At 41.1% G+C, this 18858-nt stretch overlaps 1 protein-coding gene across 1 annotated transcript in view; it reads right to left on the bottom strand.

The window, feature by feature from the left end:
- znrf2b (zinc and ring finger 2b) overlaps nt 1-17145 on the bottom strand; it is a 57291-nt gene extending 40146 nt beyond the window's left edge. Inside the window, exon 1 of the mRNA XM_084356263.1 lies at nt 16217-17145. Coding sequence (XP_084212389.1) covers nt 16217-16634 — 418 coding nt within the window. The 5' untranslated portion in view covers nt 16635-17145. The remainder of the gene's footprint in view (nt 1-16216) is intronic.
- Nucleotides 17146-18858: the final 1713 nt, after the last annotated feature.

Here is an 18858-nt window from a genome sequence, read left to right as displayed (position 1 = left end):
TGTTGTTTTTGTTTTCCTCTATTAATGACGAGTAATAGCTTGCTCTGGCATTGCGGAGGGCCTTCCTATATGTTTTAAGGCTATCTTTCCAGGCTAAGCGGGATTCTTCCAAGTTGGTGGAACGCCATTTCCTTTCAAATTTCCGTGATGTTTGCTTCAATTTGCGGGTATCCGAGTTATACCAGGGTGCTAACCTCCTGTGCTTTATAGGTTTCCTTTTCAGGGGGGCAATAGAGTCCAGTGTTGTTCGCAATGAGCCTGCAGTGCTATCAACAAGATGATCGATTTGTGAGGAACTGAGGTTAGTGGAGGAGTCCTCTATTATATTGAGACATGGCATTGAGTTTAGTGCCAGCGGTATAATTTCCTTAAATTTAGCTACAGCACTATCAGATAGACATCTAGTGAAGGAGTTTTTGCCTAATGGTGTGTAGTCCAGTAATAGAACTTCAAAAGTTATTAAGTGATGGTCTGATAAAAGAGGATTCTGTGGAGAAACTGTTAGATTTTCAATCTCGATACCATAAGCTAGAACAAGGTCAAGGGTGTGGTCAAAACAGTGAGTTGGTTTATGTACACACTGAGAGAAGCCAATAGATTCTAATAATGAGATAAATGCAGTACTAAGGCTATCATTAACGACATCCACATGAATATTAAAATCACCTACAATAATTACTTTATCTGATTTGAGGACTAGACTTGATAAAAACTCAGAGAATTCAGATAAAAATTCTGAGTAAGGACCAGGTGCTCGATACACTACAACAAATAGAACTGGCTGTAAAGTTTTCCACGTTGGATGTGAAAGACTCAGAACAAGGCTTTCAAATGAGTTATAATTTAATTTAGGTTTAGGAATGATTGACAGACTTAAGTCATAAATAGCTGCAACACCACCTCCTCGGCCGGAGCCTCGAGGAATGTGAGTATTAATGTGACTGGGTGGAGTGGATTCATTCAGGCTGACATATTCTTCAGGATGCAGCCAAGTTTCAGTAAGACAGAATAAATCAATATTACAATCTGAAATTAAGTCATTTACTAGTACAGCTTTCGATGACAGGGATCTGATATTTAGGAGTCCGCATTTAATTCTCTTGTCTTGTTTTGAGATTGCAGAGTTGCTGTTAATTTTTATTAGATTTTCATGCACAACTCCTCTTCTGTGGACTTTTGATTTGATTAATTTAATTAATTTAGGTGGTCGGGGGGCAGACACAGTCTCAATGAAATTTTGGGTGTGCAACTGATCTAATGGAAGCTCAGAGAAGCGTGTAAGACTGCAGCTCTGCCTCCTGGTCTCAACTCTGGGTTGTCAGGCTGGTTGTTGGCTAATGAAATGGGTTAAATTTCTAGAGATGAGAGCCGCTCCGTCCAAAGTGGGATGGATGCCGTCTCTCCTAATGAGACCAGGTTTTCCCCAGAAAGTCCGCCAATTATCAACAAAGCCCACATCGTTTGCTGGACACCACCTCGACAGCCAGCGGTTGAATGATGACATGCGGCTGAACATGTCATCACTGGTTAGGTTTGGCAGGGGCCCAGAGAAAACTACGGAGTCCGACATTGTTTTGGCGTAGTTACACACCGACTCAACATTAATCTTAGTGACTTCCGACTGGCGTCGCCGGCAGTCATTACCGCCGACATGTATTATGATCTTACTATATTTACGTTTAGCTTTAGCCAGCAGTTTCAAATTTGATTCGATGTCGCCCGCTCTGGCCCCTGGGATGCATTTCACTATGGTCGCTGGTGCCGCTAACTTCACGTTTCGTACTATGGAGCTGCCAATAACCAGAGTTTGTTTCTCAGCGGGTGTGTCGCTGAGTGGGGAAAATTTGTTTGAAACGTGAAGCGGCTGGTGGTGTAACGTGGGCTTTGGTTTGGTATTATGCTTCCTTCGTTCAGTCACCCAGCCGCCCTGCTGTCCCGGCTGCTCGGGAGTTGCCGAGGGACGGCTAGCTGAAGCTACAGTTGCTCGGTCCGCACTAGCTAAGTGGCTAACTGCAGCAGTTACAGTCGGAGTTTCCATGCTGCGGAGCCGAGCCTCCAACTCACTGAGCCTCGCCTCCAACACTACAAATAAACTACACTTAATACATGTACCAGTATCACTAAGGGAGGCAGAGGTGTAACTGAACATCTGGCACACTGAGCAAGAGAAAAGAGGAGAGCGAGAGGGAGAGAGAGAAGCCATCGCTAGCTGATAGTGGCTAAGCTAGGACACGATAGATCAGCCAGCAGAGCTAAGAGAGCTACAAACAGCAGCAAGCCCGGCGACCAAGCTATAAACACAGAGTATTGTTGAATGCCTTAGTGGACCAGCAAGTGCCCGATCACAAGCGGGATCTCGGTCGCTGCAGAAAGGAATACAACAATAATCTGCTTGGACGAGCCGGAGCAGCACAGTTACGCTATCAGTCAGTAACACAACAACAGGAAATGACGCAATGACGCAACACGCTTACCGTAGTACGTAGACAGTCCTGTGTCGACAAATCAAGTGTACTGTGCCCTGTGATGCAATTTGCCCAACTAGAGCATGATGATAATGCAATGATCTTATTGGAAATTCTGCAGGATTGTCTAAATGGCCCTAAAGTCACATTTCTTTTTCACATTCATTCATGTAAATATAACAACAACAAAAAAGAATAGTAGTAATAATAAATACATATAGAAACCTAAATAGAAAGAAAACACACCTTTCCAATCCAAGATATCAATATACAGTATTTCCCTGCAATTGTATTATCGGGTACTTTTTTAGTTTACATTTAGAGTTAAGGTCTGTTCACAGCAGAGAATGGTTACAGCACAAATCGTACTGACTACTAGCTGGGGTAGTTGGTGAACTGCTGTTCCCCTTTTGTATTTTGGTTACCATTGTACACAGTTTTATTCAATAAAATTATTTAAACTGTCTGAGTTAAGAAGCTAGGTTAGCTTGGTTGCTGTCAAGACATCATACTATTTGTCAAGGGTGTGAATTTGCGGGTCAAGTGGTGAAGCAAAGTGCATTCACTTGTCCTTGTGAAATACTGTACACAGTCCTGGACTATTCACAGGGCTAATTGCCAAAGTGCTATAGCTGTGAGAGCTAACACACTAGCCATCCGGGAACATGCTGATGTTAATCCATGATAATAGCTCTCCAGGCTAACTGGCTGCTATAGCTAGCTCTGTCTAACAATAGAAGAGCACAGTTTATTCAGGAGATATCTTTGTACCATTAACTCTCTGTGTTTTGGGAAACTGTATCTGGCAGAGCAGGGTTAAATTAAACAAGTGGAAGAGTTAATACAAATATGAAATCTTCCTCTATTCCTACATGACACCAAATCATAAGAACCTTAATTTGATTGAAGGCGGCTAAACTCCTTGAGCTTTCATCTGGACAGCTTCTTATTGCATCTGGCATGTTTTGTCTGACTGATCGTAACTACCTTATTACAACCCAATAAAAAATGCCCCTCAAGAGTGCATTTTATAAATGATTAAACTTATTGAACTTTAGTATTCATTGATATGGTTTAGTCTGGAGATGAGTGACAGTATTCCACAAGAGCAGACAGCTGGTACTGTTTTAAGTCTGGCTGTGTATAATAATCTATTTCTGTTTTGTAGTTCTTATGTATTCAGTCCTAGAAAGTCCTTGCACTCCTTCATGTGCCTAAGATGATTTATTTCTCAACACCCTCTTTGGATGACAACAACAAATGAAACAGTATACGATTGGGTTGTGGGTTTGTTTGAATGTCCACTTGTGTTCCACTGACAAATACCACTCTTTAAAAGAGCTTTGGATATGTGACATAATGATCAGACAATAGATGTGTTTCCATCTAACTGTCAAGAGAATTTGAAGCAAACTATTGAAAAATCTCAGAAAAAGAAAAAGAAAGTTAATTAGCCGCATTTACATCAGCTAGTTTGGAGCAAATAATCTAGGCTAGGCAAAGCGCAGTTTTGTCAGAAGCTGACTGATTGCTTGGGCTGTATTACACATCATAGTTGTAATAATGAAAATGTAAGAAGTAGAGGTTGCAAAGTGGAAACAAAACCAGTTGTTTGCCCACCGCCATTGATCCTCAAAGAACATGAAGAAACAAAACCAGTCATCCTTGCCATCTTGAGAAAAAAAAGGAGATCAGGATTTTTTTCAATTGGGCAAGTTATAATTATTCTTCCATGTGAGCTAGTAGTTGCACCGAAGACAGCTTCTTCTACCATTGGAATGGAAACTAATCAATCGTGTGAAGCGTTCAATGCATCAAAACTTATTTTAAAAGGGTGTTCCCATTTACCATTTAGAGCATTAAAACTTCTTTGAAAAAGGCAAACACTACCTCGAGCTAGTATAAAACGTTTCCATCAACCATATCTAATGCGACACTTCAAAATTGCCAATTAACAGCTTTGAAAACAAATTCATGTAAGCTCAAGCTTTGTCCAACAAGCTATGTCTGCTATGTTAACCGGCACAGGGTCAACATGTAGCCACGCCAAGACCTGTTAGCTAAGCTCACACAAAAGTATAGTGTTCATTAGAAACAGCCACTGTACCAACAAGGAGTCACTCTTTTCCAGAAAAACATTATGGAAAAAGCCACCAGTTCACAATATTTACTGTAGTTGAGCAGTATCTGTCAGTGGAACAGCCTAGCATAAATGCACCCTGTGCACACATGGAAAACCTGCACAGGTGATTTGACTTAAAGTGGCTGATTAGACCTTGTCTCAGGACTGTGTGAGCATGTACAGATTGTGCCTGATGTCATCTTCCTCACTCTACTGTTAAATTGGTTGCACCTGTTACCATAAGACAACATGTTTATTATTGCTATTAGTATATAGGGTTTAATCAGGTCTTATCAGCCATAACTAAACTGTTTGACTACCTTTATGATGTTTGAGTCAATAATTACACCCACTTAATGCAGTGATAGGTCAGGTGTCTGGAGGTATGAGAGTAGGCAGGGCTGAACTTCTCTTTAAGCTTGCAATTTTTACCTCTGTCACATTTCATGTGAACAACTGAGGGTTCACCATCAATGCATTTAAACGCATACCTTAGTTTAAGACCAGAAAGACACATAGAAGTTCCTAAAGTGAGATCAGGGAGGCAGTGGAAGTCAGAGGGAGGGCATTAAGATCAAACACACACACAATTAGTATGTCATTTGTGTCAATCACACAGAACTGTGCATGTGAATCAGCAGAAGCATACCAATAGTGAACAGGGGCCCCATTAGCTACTTCACCATCTCAACGTCACTTCATTTTATTGAGGATACCAATGTATAGGACAGAATGTCTGAGGTAATTTTGTGGTTCTTGGAGTCTTAGCAATAAATTAAACATGAGGGTGGTAACAGAGAATGAGTTGAAATTGGTGTAACATCATGGGAACATGAATACACTCAGCAAGTATCATAAATATCTGCCTCCTAGATAATGAGTGAAGTGTTGTGTGTTAAAACAAAGTGTTATGTCCTGAGAGCCGATACGTTATGCTGTTATCGTTTCATTTTTATTTGCTGAGTTCTATCAGAGTAGGGTAACAACACAGCAGAGGTGTGACTGACTATCACAATGTGTCTCCATCCATGGTTTCTGGAAGTCATACAAATGTATAGGATGTACTATATGGAATGGATAACAGTTTGTTGCAAATAAATGCTTATTGCAGACGTATATTAAAGCTGCTGGTACTGTTGAAAAAAGACACGTACAGAATACACTTTAGAAAATCTACAGCTCTGTGCAACATTAAAGACTGATTTATTAAACCTTTGACCGAGCTGTAATTACTTTTTTGCAAGGAAACAGCAACTAATTTCTCAGTCTGGGCCCATTCCCCCATGAGTGCATCCATGAAATCAAAAGTTTTCTTCAATTAAAGAGCTGCATCAGTTTGGCAAAACCAGACTGCTGAGCTGTTATCAGACTCTGTTATGGGAAGCTTTATCAATTCACTGACAACAGGAAAGCATTTACATCATGAGCTTCCAGCTTAAAGTCTAGCAGGGACAGAAATTCCTCAAACAACCCAAACATAATGTTGTAGACTTTGGACTATGACATTATCTTCCTGTGCACACGGACTGCTTATCCAGGAAATGAAGCCAGGACATATCCTTTCTAATCTCACTATCATGTCAAACTGCTTAATGATGGAATACATTATGATCACCCTTTTTAAATAATTCTGGTTATTTTGCGATACATCTTGCAGTAATCAACCCAAACCTGTTTCTTTTCAATCATCGCAGACATGCTGCTGTTTTAATCCAACTTGATTATATCATTTCAAGAAAATCCATGACATGAAGTGTGAGGCCCAAGGTGAGATGGCATGGATGACCCATATATGTGTGTGGTGGTGTGGGAAGTAGTTGATTGATGTATTTGTATGACCGATTTTAGGTAGATATTGAAAAAGTTTTTGGTCTATTTTGTGATTGTGAATCAGTTCTGTGAAGGGTATGAAGGCAGAGTTTTGGATTATGTGTTGAAGCTTAGTGGTAAATGAAGTGATTTATGGTTTTGTTGGAAGTCCAGGTTATTCCATAGCAGTGTTGATTTACAGGGTGTGTTCAGTGCATCATTTTCTGTCGTTTCCACCAGGCTGTCAGAGCGGTAGCTATTGTAGGATTCTTGAAACATTCGTAGTGTTTTATGGAGTTGCTGATAAATGGCAGGGTTGACAGTGACAGTACTTTGCATTGTTGCTGTTTGATGTCTAACCAGGGTTGGCACTGTTAGGTGGGATGAATCCATTTGTTATGAATTGTGGTTGATTAGCCAGGAAATAGTTAAAGAAGTTTGGTTCACTAAGACCTCCAAGGTGTTGTGGTTACTGTAATGTAATCTGTTTAATTCACTGATTTTTGCTTTTCCAGTAAAATGTTGTTATTATTGAGTCTAGACAATTGAACCATATGGAAGGTGGGTCAGCAGGTATTATTGAAAAAATGTAGTTTTCAGTTTCAGTTTGAGGTAGCTGGTATCAAAGACAGGGGTGTATAACACAGGAGATGTTTGCCTATGGGCAGCTTGAGTGTTTCAGTTTTTACATTTTCTCTGCAAAGATGAATTTCAATGAAACTGGGTGAATGAATGACTGGGTCGTTATCAGGCTTCAGCAGAGCTTGATGATGAGCTGATCAATTGAATCAGGTGTGTTGGAGCAGTGAAACATCTCAGACATATAAGGCAGGGGGACCCTAGAAACAGGACTAGAAAGAACTGTTAATGGATATAAAAAATCAAAAATCAGAGTGTCCTTTTAAAATCACGGGAAACTCAATAACTAGGGATGTAACTCACATTACAATATCATTACGATATATAGTCCACAGTACAGTATTTGTCACGATTTTCTAAAAAAGAAGAAACAAATTACTTGAACAATGTCCTTTAATAATAAATGGCATGTATAAAGCATTTATTATTCATATACAATTTGTTTTTACTTTTTACTTGAGGTACTGGTACATGTCTCGTGATATCATATCGTGAAGTCCTTGCCAATACCCAGCCCTAGAAAACATCTGCCTGTTGCATCTGGATTGAGGTTGATGAGAGCTGTAAGGTTTTACACAGGCACAGTATGCTAGCTCGGCTATTACCAAAATGTTACAAACAACGAAAGCTGTCCATATGTAGTCTGTAAAGCGTAATTTGTCATGTACCAGTACCAGTATGAATTGTAAATTTGGCAAACTCTTGTAAACTTTGATGCTGATTGAGACAAACCAGCCCCTCCTGCATCTACCATAGGTACCTGCAGAGAGAGAACTGATACTGACTGAGTGTACTGAGTGTATGTGTTCTAAACGTCACTTAGTACTATTTTGATTTTAGGAATTTTATTTTATTTATATTTTATGTCTGTTTCTACTGAGATATCATTTTTGTTTGTTTGTAGTGATTTTACTGTCATAAATATTACTGTTACTGCTCTAGAAACAATATAGTTATGTTTAACACATTTAGTCTTCTCCTGTTCTGAATTTATTCTGAATATGTTTTTTTAAAAGCAATTATTTAGTAATGAAAAAGAACCAATGGATTATCCAGATTGTGTGCCGAGTACCACAAATGAAAATTTTATCCATCTACCTCTACCTCTATCTGTTTGTGTGTGTGTGCGTGTGTGTGTGTGCATGTGTGTGTGTTTATTCACCCGTGCACCATTATAGAGGAAGGAAACCTGACGTGTGAGTTAATCATTAGGCACCTGCTGCTGACTCACACTCACATTAACAAACTGTGTACACAGCTACACAACCTGTTGCATACGTATTTACTGTGCATGCATGTGTGTTTGCTTTAATGAATACACTCACTTACATCAACATTGATATGAATAACCCACCTCAGTTTTTTTAATCTTTAATGGACTACAATAAAATAAACAGTAAGACTAAATGGACTGTGTTATGATGGCCAGCTCACATGAAATTATAACTCAAGTGCTAAATGCAGGTTCTTCATTTGCAGACAATGCAGTGTGCACATGGAGCAATGATATCTTCATTTTCAGTGTATAGAAAAGAAACATTTTGCTGACTCAACAGCAATGAGTCACGATTTTCAAATTTCCAATAATCATAGGGGGTGAAAGGTGTTGTTTTTATTGTTCTCATTGTGTAAAGCACTTTGTGTTACTTTGATGTATGAAAAGTGCTACACAAATAAAGGCTGTGGGTTAAGAAGCGGTGCCTTGTCAAAAATGGTTCTCTGGCTCTGGCTAGCTACCACGACACATTCATGTAGCAATGATAAAGCTGACCAGGACTACACACAGATCTAATGTAGCTCTTCAGATGATGAGGAATGAATTGTGAATGTCCCAAAATGACCTGTAGCACAGGTTAAAAACAGCAGCCCTATTTGTTAGCACATAAAAATATACGTTAGCATGAAACTCCTGCTGTTTCACTGCTTCCTGATTGAGCAACAACTGAAAAGACAATGAATAGTGGAAATCTAGAGGGACATTAGACCATATTTCAAGGTAAAACAACATATTTGATAACCATCTAGTTCTGTTAGCTAACGTTAACCACTTCCTGGCCATCATTACCATTTGATAGTGTTACACAACACAATAGGTGAACACTATGGTATGGTACACTATATGGTTGAACACTCATGTCAGCTAACAGGTTAACTCATGGTGTTGCTTTACTTTGAAATATTTCCCAATCATCTTTTCAGTTGATGATCAATCAGGATGTTGTGAAATAACAATTTGTCTCCTTACATTTATACAACCTGCAACCTGGAACACAGCCAAATAACACTGAGCTTGACATTAGAGGACAATAGCAGCCATGTGACTATGGTCTCATGATTGATGTTTTGAATTTCTTTCTTTTGAGATGGATCAGGCATTTAACTACCATATTACAAAGAACATCAATCAAACAGCATTACTGGTGAATCAGTAAAAGCTTAAGACATTAATGCGATCTTAAAAAACATTTCATTCACTCAGAATCTGATCAGTGTTAACATGGCTTCCTGTGTTGTAATTCTGCCGGAAACTGTCCAAATTGTGAGCAGTTTCATGCCACTTCTCCCGGCTGGACCCACCTGCTCTCATCCACTTTCCAAGCAAGGCAAAATGTATCTCAAACAGGCCTATTGTCCTCGTCAAACGCTTCCAACAACTTGAGAGTTTTCATCTTTTCTCTGTGAGCAAATTTTTCCCACCATTTGGGCCTCATTTAAATGATCTATGGTGCATGGTCTAAAGCGGATGCTGCCAGTATGTTTAGGGTGTGTCCACTCTGTTTTGCTAGTTAAACGGCGGATAATCTGGATGCAAAGTGAGGCCCAGGGCACAAAGGGGTTGTAATTAGACTAGGGATGTAATGACATACCGAATTTCACGATATTGCGATAAAAAAGGTGGCGATACCGTCATGGAACTGTGACGATACCCAACAACCTATCATTTGGTTATTTAGCTCATAAAGCTCATGGGGAAACTACGGCTCATGTGTTTACCAGTGGGGAAATTATGGCTCACAATCCCCTGTATCAGCTCCGCCGCTGGCTTTTTATTTGTAAACCAACTGAGAGAAAAACACGTCAACCCATTAAATCCTAGCAACCACTGAACATACAGTTAGGAAATAATTGTGTGCCAGTTAGAGATGAAGCCTCTTAAAACTTCCCGTTCCTACGTGACGGGGCTCTAACCAGTGCATGACGGGTCTGTGCTCGGACCTGGAAGAGTCCATGACTGGAATGAGGTCCCCCACGATGATGTAGTGATGATGAAGCGCAATGTGTGGAAACCAGTTGCAATGGTTATCTATCCACCAGGAAGGGCAGTGATGATGGAAGCTGAAGCATTACTTAAGTGTGAAATCAGCTGTTCTTACTGTATCATAGGCATACAGTATTTGACGTGTGTGAGAGAGTGTGATTCCCACACAGAGCATATTTAATGATTATTAGACTACCATGAGTTCATCAATATTATGCTTCAGCTTTTTGTTTTTCAACAGTACTGCATTAAAGTGAAAGTAATATGGCCGGGGAATTACTGATTTAACAGGAAGGAAGAAAACAGCACTTGTCTGAGCGACTGATTTTATCTTCAGTGGTGCTGGGACAAACTGTTTTCTTGTTTGTTATTGTAGTTATATAAATATACTTTCTCATTCTGTAAGATTACTGTTAGACCACGCTGTCAGGTGTGTGTGGAAATCTGAGGGCAAATACTTTTTTGCCACAATGAAAATGATATTTTTGAAACAAGCAGAATATTTCATTAGGTAAAAATATGTTGTGGATTTTGGAAATTATTACATCGATACATTTTTATCAACCCTTTTTTAAATATATTTTGACTTTTGGACTTTTCAGTTCAATTTTTGAACAAATGTGGAAGGCACATTAGAGCAATTTTTGGTGAAGCAATGATGATATCTGGTTCCTGTTGACTTAGCTCCAGAGATCATGGGATTTCCCAAACTGAATACCGTACATATAAACACAGAAACGCTAGCTCAAGGTTGTTATAACTAAAATACCTGCGAAAGAATAATATTTTCATTGACTGCTTTCATGTGCTTAAACACACTAAATAAACACATGCCTGAACATGACTGAATAAATTGGATAAACAAAAGGTACACAAGTTAGGTGGCAACTAATTTCATCATCAATTAGCTGGTTGATGTTATTGATGCACGTGCTGTGGCACAGTCAAAGTCAAAGATGGTTGAGCGGTAGATACCTAAGGAAAAAGCATTCAATGCAGCAGTTACGGTCTCCTACGGTGGGGAGCAGTAAGCCAGCCAATGGCGCACCTTGCTCATGTGATCAAACAAGAAGCGACTCAGAGTTGCTGTCATTCCTGAATTGGCTCTGTTACGCATATGCAATATGGAAAAGGCTACAGAGGCAATAAAAAACATTACAGAAGAGAAAAGTGTACGACTCTAGTCATCAACAGTGTGGGAGCACTTCATATTTAAGTCTGCAAAGAACAGTTAGTTGCAAGATGTACCAAGCTGATCTCGAATGGCACGGTAGCACAACAGTACTGCATGAGCACCTGAAGAGAGAGCACATCGGAGCCATTATGGGTGGAGGAGACTCGGCACGGTGAGTTAGTAAATGTTTCAAAACCCATAACCTGTCAGCATTGACCCGTAGTGCCTGTCTATTTAGTTAGTTTTTAAAAAAACTATTTTTCAATGAGGACGAGTATTTGTGCGTTATACAGGCTTACTGATAAAAGTTTGGAGAGGATGAACTTTTGGAAATGATAGACTTCACCAACCAATAGTAAACCTGCTGATCCTGCAAGCACAAGATTAGGGCCCCACTACATTACAGGTTTACATTTTAAAAACATATGTATATGAGACAGAAATACCTTCCATCTGTGCTCTCAGGTTCGTGATGGATCAATGTAGCTGACTGTAGTTGGGTAATTAGCTGAAATTAGGTCAGAGAGACACTGGAGTTTTGAAAATATTTTAAGCTATAGTAAGAGATAGTCTAAAGTGAATTCTTTGTTTATTCACAAAAGAAACTTGAGCAATGTCTGTTCTGTTAAAATATATATTACATTTCCCTATTATTCTCTGTGCATGGCTAAGGTTGCATTCCCAATGTCCAATTATTTATTTTATTTTATTTTTTTAATTCAAATCCATATTCACATATGGCTTTACTGACATTACGTAACACATAAAAACTGTCTGTAAAAAATCAAATATAACGCTAACAACTCTCAGGTGACTGTCACTCACTGTCCCTCAGTTTGTGGCAGGCAGAACATAGACTGCTGCTAGATCACAGCTCTTTGTGTTCTCCCCTAGTAGGACTGTTAAGTTTTCTTCATCCACTAGGTCAAGACACCCTTTGTAACTTATTACATTTTTAACATGTGTTTCTCTAATATGTCTATACTTCACACATTTTGTGAGGAAGTGCTGCTCTGTTTTTGTTGTTTTTTATTGCAGAGGTCTTATCTGTATTTGCCCTTTACATCAGCAAATATTAACTAAAACAACAAGGCTGTATTGAGTTAAATGAGTTTCATGTAAATTGTGCAACATGCATAATGATTTGATATAATATTGCCTCTCTCACTTCAGAAAGAAACAACTCAACATGGGTGACTACGCTCTGAGGAAGGAGGAAGGATGTCCCATGCACACCACAACAAGCAGCTGTTGACTGATGGTATCCTCAGTATGCTGGTAACCGACATCAGGCCACTATAAGCGGTGGAGGATGAGGGATTCAGAAAAATGATTCACACGCTCAACCCTGGTCACACTCTTCCTTCAAGGACCCATTTCACCAAACTGATGGAGAGAACGTACCAGATGACATTCCAGAGAGTGAGGAGGGCCACAAACAGCAACATTACTCTTACTACTGGTGTATGGACAAGTGAAGCCACTGAAGCCTACCTTGGCATTACATGCCACTACATTGGAGACGTTTGGAACATGGAGTTAATCTGTCATACCACTCTGCCACTGGAGGACAGCAATAAAGCATCCAACATCGCAGAGTGGTTGGAGGAGGGAGCAGCCAGATTTAAAATTCCTCCTAGCAAAATGAAAGCCATTGTGCATGACAATGGTGCCAATATCATGGCTGCGGCAAACATACTGGAGGAGAAGCATGGGTGGGCTTCTGTCTGCTGCACTGACCACACCTCCCAACTGGCCATCAATTCTGCACTGAAGCACTCAAGCATTGAAAAAGCTATGGGGCTGCTACATGTCTCGTGGAACATTTTAAAAAGAGCGAGCTAGCATGCAACAAGCAGAGAGAAAACAGCACCAACACACCAGAGCACAAGCTTGTGCAGGATGTGAGCACAGGATGGAACAGCAAGTTCTACATGATTACCAGACTGCTTGAGCAAAGGTGGCCTGTATCGCAACGCTGTCCACCTCAGCAATCACACAGAAGGGCAAACGCTACCTCGATTTAAAACCCGACCAGTGGAGCCTGCTTGAGGAGCTTTAACGGCCCTTAAACCCTTTGAATGTGCCACTGTGTTTATGAGTGGGGAGAAATATATCACAATCTGTGCAATGCACACACAGTGCTGCCTTTGAGTCAGCAGCAGTACAGGCTTTCCAAGTCACCGCTACCAAGCAGCTTCATCAGCGATGGAAGAAGGAGATTAATTTTTCAGACTCTCATCTGCCCTCGACCCGAGGTTCAGAAAACTGAAGATTGTGACACCGGAGCAGGCATTTAATGTGCAAGCCAAGCTGCAAACACAGGCACTCAGAATGAGAAGGTGAGGTGGATCAGCAGCAGCGTGACAGTGTCTGTGCCCAAAACAGTACCAGCACCACTGCCAACTCCACCTCGACCATAACTACAAATGCTGGACCTACAACTCCCGTTGCCTTACTTGACTCACTCCTTGATTCTGAATCCAGCAGTGAAGAAGAAAATAGAGAGGGAGAAGCTGAAGATCTCAACGGCCAAGTGAGGAACAAAGTCCTCACATACTTTGGAGAAAAGCCCCTTGCCAAAGAAATCCATTACACTGGTGGAGGGTTAACGAGAATAGAAATCCCGTCCAGTTAATAACTACAGCATTTAGTTTTGCTGCTAAAATATGCCACCGCATTTGTTACAGTGACATTACTGTGTTTCAAAATTCAAAATAACTGAAAGCAGCCTCATTAATCATAAAATCAGAGTGTACACGTGTTGTGAACCAGCCTGTGTCCAGGCTCTCATTGCCATTTTGCACCAGGCGTAAGACAATAAACTATGAGGCACAGAACAAACCAGTGAAAACTGAATCTCAGGTCTACTTGAAGCACTCCTCAGCTGCAGTTTTCATTGGAGATGATTGGACACCTAAAAACACCCTTGCCCTCTAATTCAATAACCTCAGTGTGTGATGAGGAGAGGTGTGACTGACCTGTGGATGCTGGTGTAGAGTTGTTAATGACATCAGAGCAGCTGATTGTGTCACTTCATCCATTTTAAGACCTGGACTGAGTGAATGTTTAGTGATCTGAAGACTCCAGTCACTGCAGGTGTAATGGCCCATCAATAAAATCAACAAGAAGTTCACCAGGAGGCTCACACCATTCATCTTAACAATGTTTGGCTCAGCCTGCACATGTGAGTCATCATCCTCACACATGACCAGCTGAGGAGACTCACTCACTGGCCACCATCACTGTCTATGTACATTAAACTGTATCATCAGTGCTCTGCTTCATTGAGGGTCTGGTTATTGAACCTCAGTTCATTTTGAGTATGGATCAAGTTGAATATGTGGCATAAAATGCTTTGTCAGATTCTTAGGCTCGTTAATGTATTTTATCAGATATTCTTACTCAAGTAACTAAATCTTTTTTCAACTCATGGCTGAATTGTATTTAGTGCATGGAGACATTTGTCATATTTTGGTAAAAACTGATTAAAGATAGTTTAAAAATCCCAAACACATGTTCTCAGAGCCCACATTGATGTCTTCAAGTTGCTTGTTTGACAGCTGACATTTACATTTACTCAAGTACTGCAGTACAATTTTGAGGTACTTGTTATTTACTTATTTGCTGAAGTATTGACATTTTCTGCTACTTTATACTTTCACCTTAGGCAAATATTGTACTTTAACTTTGCCATTTTTCAACCTTAATCTCTATCTATTGGAATTTAGTTCATGCTGAGGGACACAGCACTGAGCCCCCTCAATGTTCTCTGTGTCTCTGGGGCGGCGTAAAATCTGGCATCCTTCCGTGAACCAGTGACGTCACTAGTACTCGGAAGAACTGCAGGCACACACACACCGTCACCCACACACACACACCCACAATTTTTGACAGTCGTAAAATACAAATCCCAGGTGTGTAATAACTTGTCAGACGTAATGTAGGTGCTAACTACAAACAAAACTCATTACGTCATAACAGTGTAATGTCTTGAAAACTGTATCTTGAAGTAAACATGTATGTAACACTGTGATCCACCCTATTACAGGACAATGTACCATCAAAATGGGTAAAAAGGTTACATAATGTTCCTTTAAGGGGATGTCCTGAGTATTAATACTGACAATCTGAGGGCTTAGCAACCGTTGGGAGTTTACATTGTAAAACTTTATCTGGTACCAATCTGATATCTTATTGGTTGATTCCACTACTTTAGGCTCAGTATTTTCAAATGAGAATATTTCTAGAACAATAAGTAAACAGAGATTTCAGTACTTCCTGGTGAATCCAGAGACAGGCGCCCCCTGTTGAAAGCTTTGGGAAATGAAACTGACAGAAAATGTAATCACGCCATTTACATCAGTTCAGTGTTCTAGACGTTATAAACATTTCTGAGGTGGTTCATGGCCTCAGCACTCTGAAAGCCTAGTTCCAGCAAAGCTTTGCTCTTGTTTTAATTTGTTCACATATGTCTTCAGATGTGTCCTGTTTAAAGGGCACATGACACCATCTTTACATCAGAACTCCTAGGTTCTGCTGCTGAACAGTGCTCACTCTGCTGGTTTGAAATCAGCTAAATATCATATCCAATATATGGATAAAGTGTCTAGTACACAGTACACTCTTGTAAAATGAATATAAACCCTATTGTACTTTATGTGCACACTTACATTGTGGTAAAATTGCCCTCCATCCTCAACCTCCCGCCGAGCCCTGCTGTAACGCTCGTGTCAGTGTCGGCTTACCTCCGAACAGCTGAGGCGTGAGGTGTGCTGGCAGAGATCCTATCACGAGCCGGGGACCTTCGTGCCCTCCGCCCGAGCGCTCCCTGTCTACCGCCTCCTCCGGGCTGCTGCCGCCGGACTCCTGGGAGCTGTAGGCTCCGCTGCTGTTCGGAATGTTGATGCCGGACGGAAGTCTGGTCCCAGAGCCCCCTGAGCCCCCTACAGACCTGGCCCTTGCTCCGAGGTGCTGGCTGGTGCTGGACGTGGCTCCGGAGGCTCCGGACGCGCTGTAATGATACCTCACACCCCCGGCGTTAGTCCTGCTAACGTTACTGCCGTTACTGTTGGACGTGCTGGAGGGCAGGTCCGAGCCGGAGTAGGCTCTGGTCCGTCCGTTAGCAGCTGGATTAGCGGTCGGGCTGCTCTGCTTTGCCCCCATGTTAACCTCCAGTGACTCGGCTTTGAAATATTAAAGAGGCTCTCTATGAGCCACTGCGGGACAGTGCGCCAGATTTACGCCGGAGGCAGATGGCTTAACAGGACAGACGTTCTGGGAGGAAAGAGAAGCAGAACAAACTCGCTACGATCCCATCGACATTAGGGACATGCAAGTTAGAGAAAAGTTGAACCGGCCATCAAGAGCTGGAGATGTGTGTAAAAGTTTAGAAGCCGTCACCATTATATTCCCTTAGTAATAGTTGTGGCCGTGTTGCAGGTAACGTGGATCCGTCCTCGTCTGAGCCGCCGCCGCCGCTGTGGACCCGCTGTGCTCCCGCCGCTGGTTCCTCAGTGTCCGCTCCGCCATGGCCCCTGAGCAGCACGAAGCAGTGAAGAGCTGTGCTCCTCACATCTCGCTGCCTCGCAACACATTGCTCGAAGGAAGGAAGTGATGGAGGAGAAAGCCCCTGCACAAAACCGTTTTATCAGCGGCAGCAAGGAGAGTCGGTGCGTAGGCTAGCTGTCAAGCTAGCTGAGCTCCTACGTGTTTCCGCTCTGACGTTTCAAAATAAAACCAATGCAATGTGTTTTTTTGGGGGGGGAACATGGCAGCTTCCAGTGTAAAACTGTAGATCCACACGTTTAAAACAGACCTGAAAACAATACTCCCTCTGTTATTCTCTTTAATGTTTTAGTTACGGTCCTTCCAGAGGCTGTAGTTTGTGGGCTATGTGTATACTGAGAGGTGTTTAAAGCCCCTTTAACATACGAACTCCAACAGTATCCAGAGAAGCAGATCTTTCAATTGTCAATTGTGCTTGTTCAAACATGCAGCACACAGCAGGAGATTGTCCTTCTCAGGCGTTATCACATGTTGGAAATACTCCTGGGCAGGAGGCTACGTATTTCTCCACAATGATGACTGTTGTTACCTTGATATTAATATTATGTACTTTGACTTATCCAAAAAATCAACGAATGAGTGGAAAGTAATATACAGGCAAAGAAGAGTATGAAGCAGCTATACTCCGTGCAAGAAGATCCCTCCGTCGAGATAAAGCCAGAGTATTTTAGCAGCGTGAAACAGGCCATATGGAAGCACGAGAGACCGAGCAGTTTAAACACCATTTTCGCACATCCTGGTGTAAGTTTGAGTGTTACCCCTTTCACACTGGCCAAAAAACCCACGTACACCTGTTAACATCTGGCTTTTGTGTGCAGTGTGAATGTAAATGAAAAGGTTTTACTCTAGACCTGGGTGAACCATAGATCTATGTAAGAACTACGTACAAGATACAAAGATGGCGCCCATATAAACCAACAAGAGTTGCTAGCCTAGCATATCCGGCAAAAAAGTTTTCTGGCTTTGGTGTTAACTTCCTGGTTATGCACAAGGAACTTAAAAAAGAAGTAAGAGTCATTACATCCACTCCATTACATACAGTCTTGCTTTGTGTCCAGACTGTGGTGATGGTTGCAATAAAGTCAATGGGAGATGCATAGAGAAATACATTAAACCCAACACATCCACGTCGTAGGACTTCTGATGAAGAAATGCCACCAGAAAATGAAAGGACACACTTCAGGTAGCTTAGCCCTGATTTATTTATTTAATTTTTTTATCGACATATTGTTCGTCCCGTTCACGGTGTAATTGCAGTCTCATCGGCGATATTTGGTCAGACTTTCCCTGTTTGATCACCACCATTAGTTGGGGAAAAAATCGTTGGTTAACCTACTGAAGTGTGTTCTTTCATTTTCTGGACGGTTTTCTCCAACAGAAGACATACAATGTAGATTTTGGGGGTTTTAGTGTGTTTCTCCATGACTTTCAATATAACCATCACCACAGTCTGGCCCCAAAGCAAGATTAGGTGCTGTAATGACCTTTCCTTCTTTTTTAGGTTCCTTGGTAATGCAGCCCATTGACTATGCGCTGTAGAGTTCCCCCCTGCTGGCCCTGTCCATGAGTTCCTGCTCAGCGCACAGACTTTAAATTTTGATGATGATTTCACAAATTTTTAAATTGCTTTTCTCAGCTTGAGGGAAGTTTAACACCTCATTCATAATAGAAAAACTCATAATGGACCTTGTTTACAGATCAGGGTGACCTGTTTTACATCTCTTCATTTGCCAGAGCCTAACCAAACTGTGCATGAAAATTGGAAATATTCTTCTAAATAACTGAAAACAATACATTCACCAAATTAAAAAAGCCATAAAAC

The sequence above is a fragment of the Pagrus pagrus genome (genome assembly GCF_965226575.1).
Source record: "Pagrus pagrus genome assembly, chromosome: 7".
Lineage (NCBI taxonomy): Eukaryota > Metazoa > Chordata > Actinopteri > Spariformes > Sparidae > Pagrus > Pagrus pagrus.
This window is presented reverse-complemented; position numbering and strand designations above follow the sequence as displayed.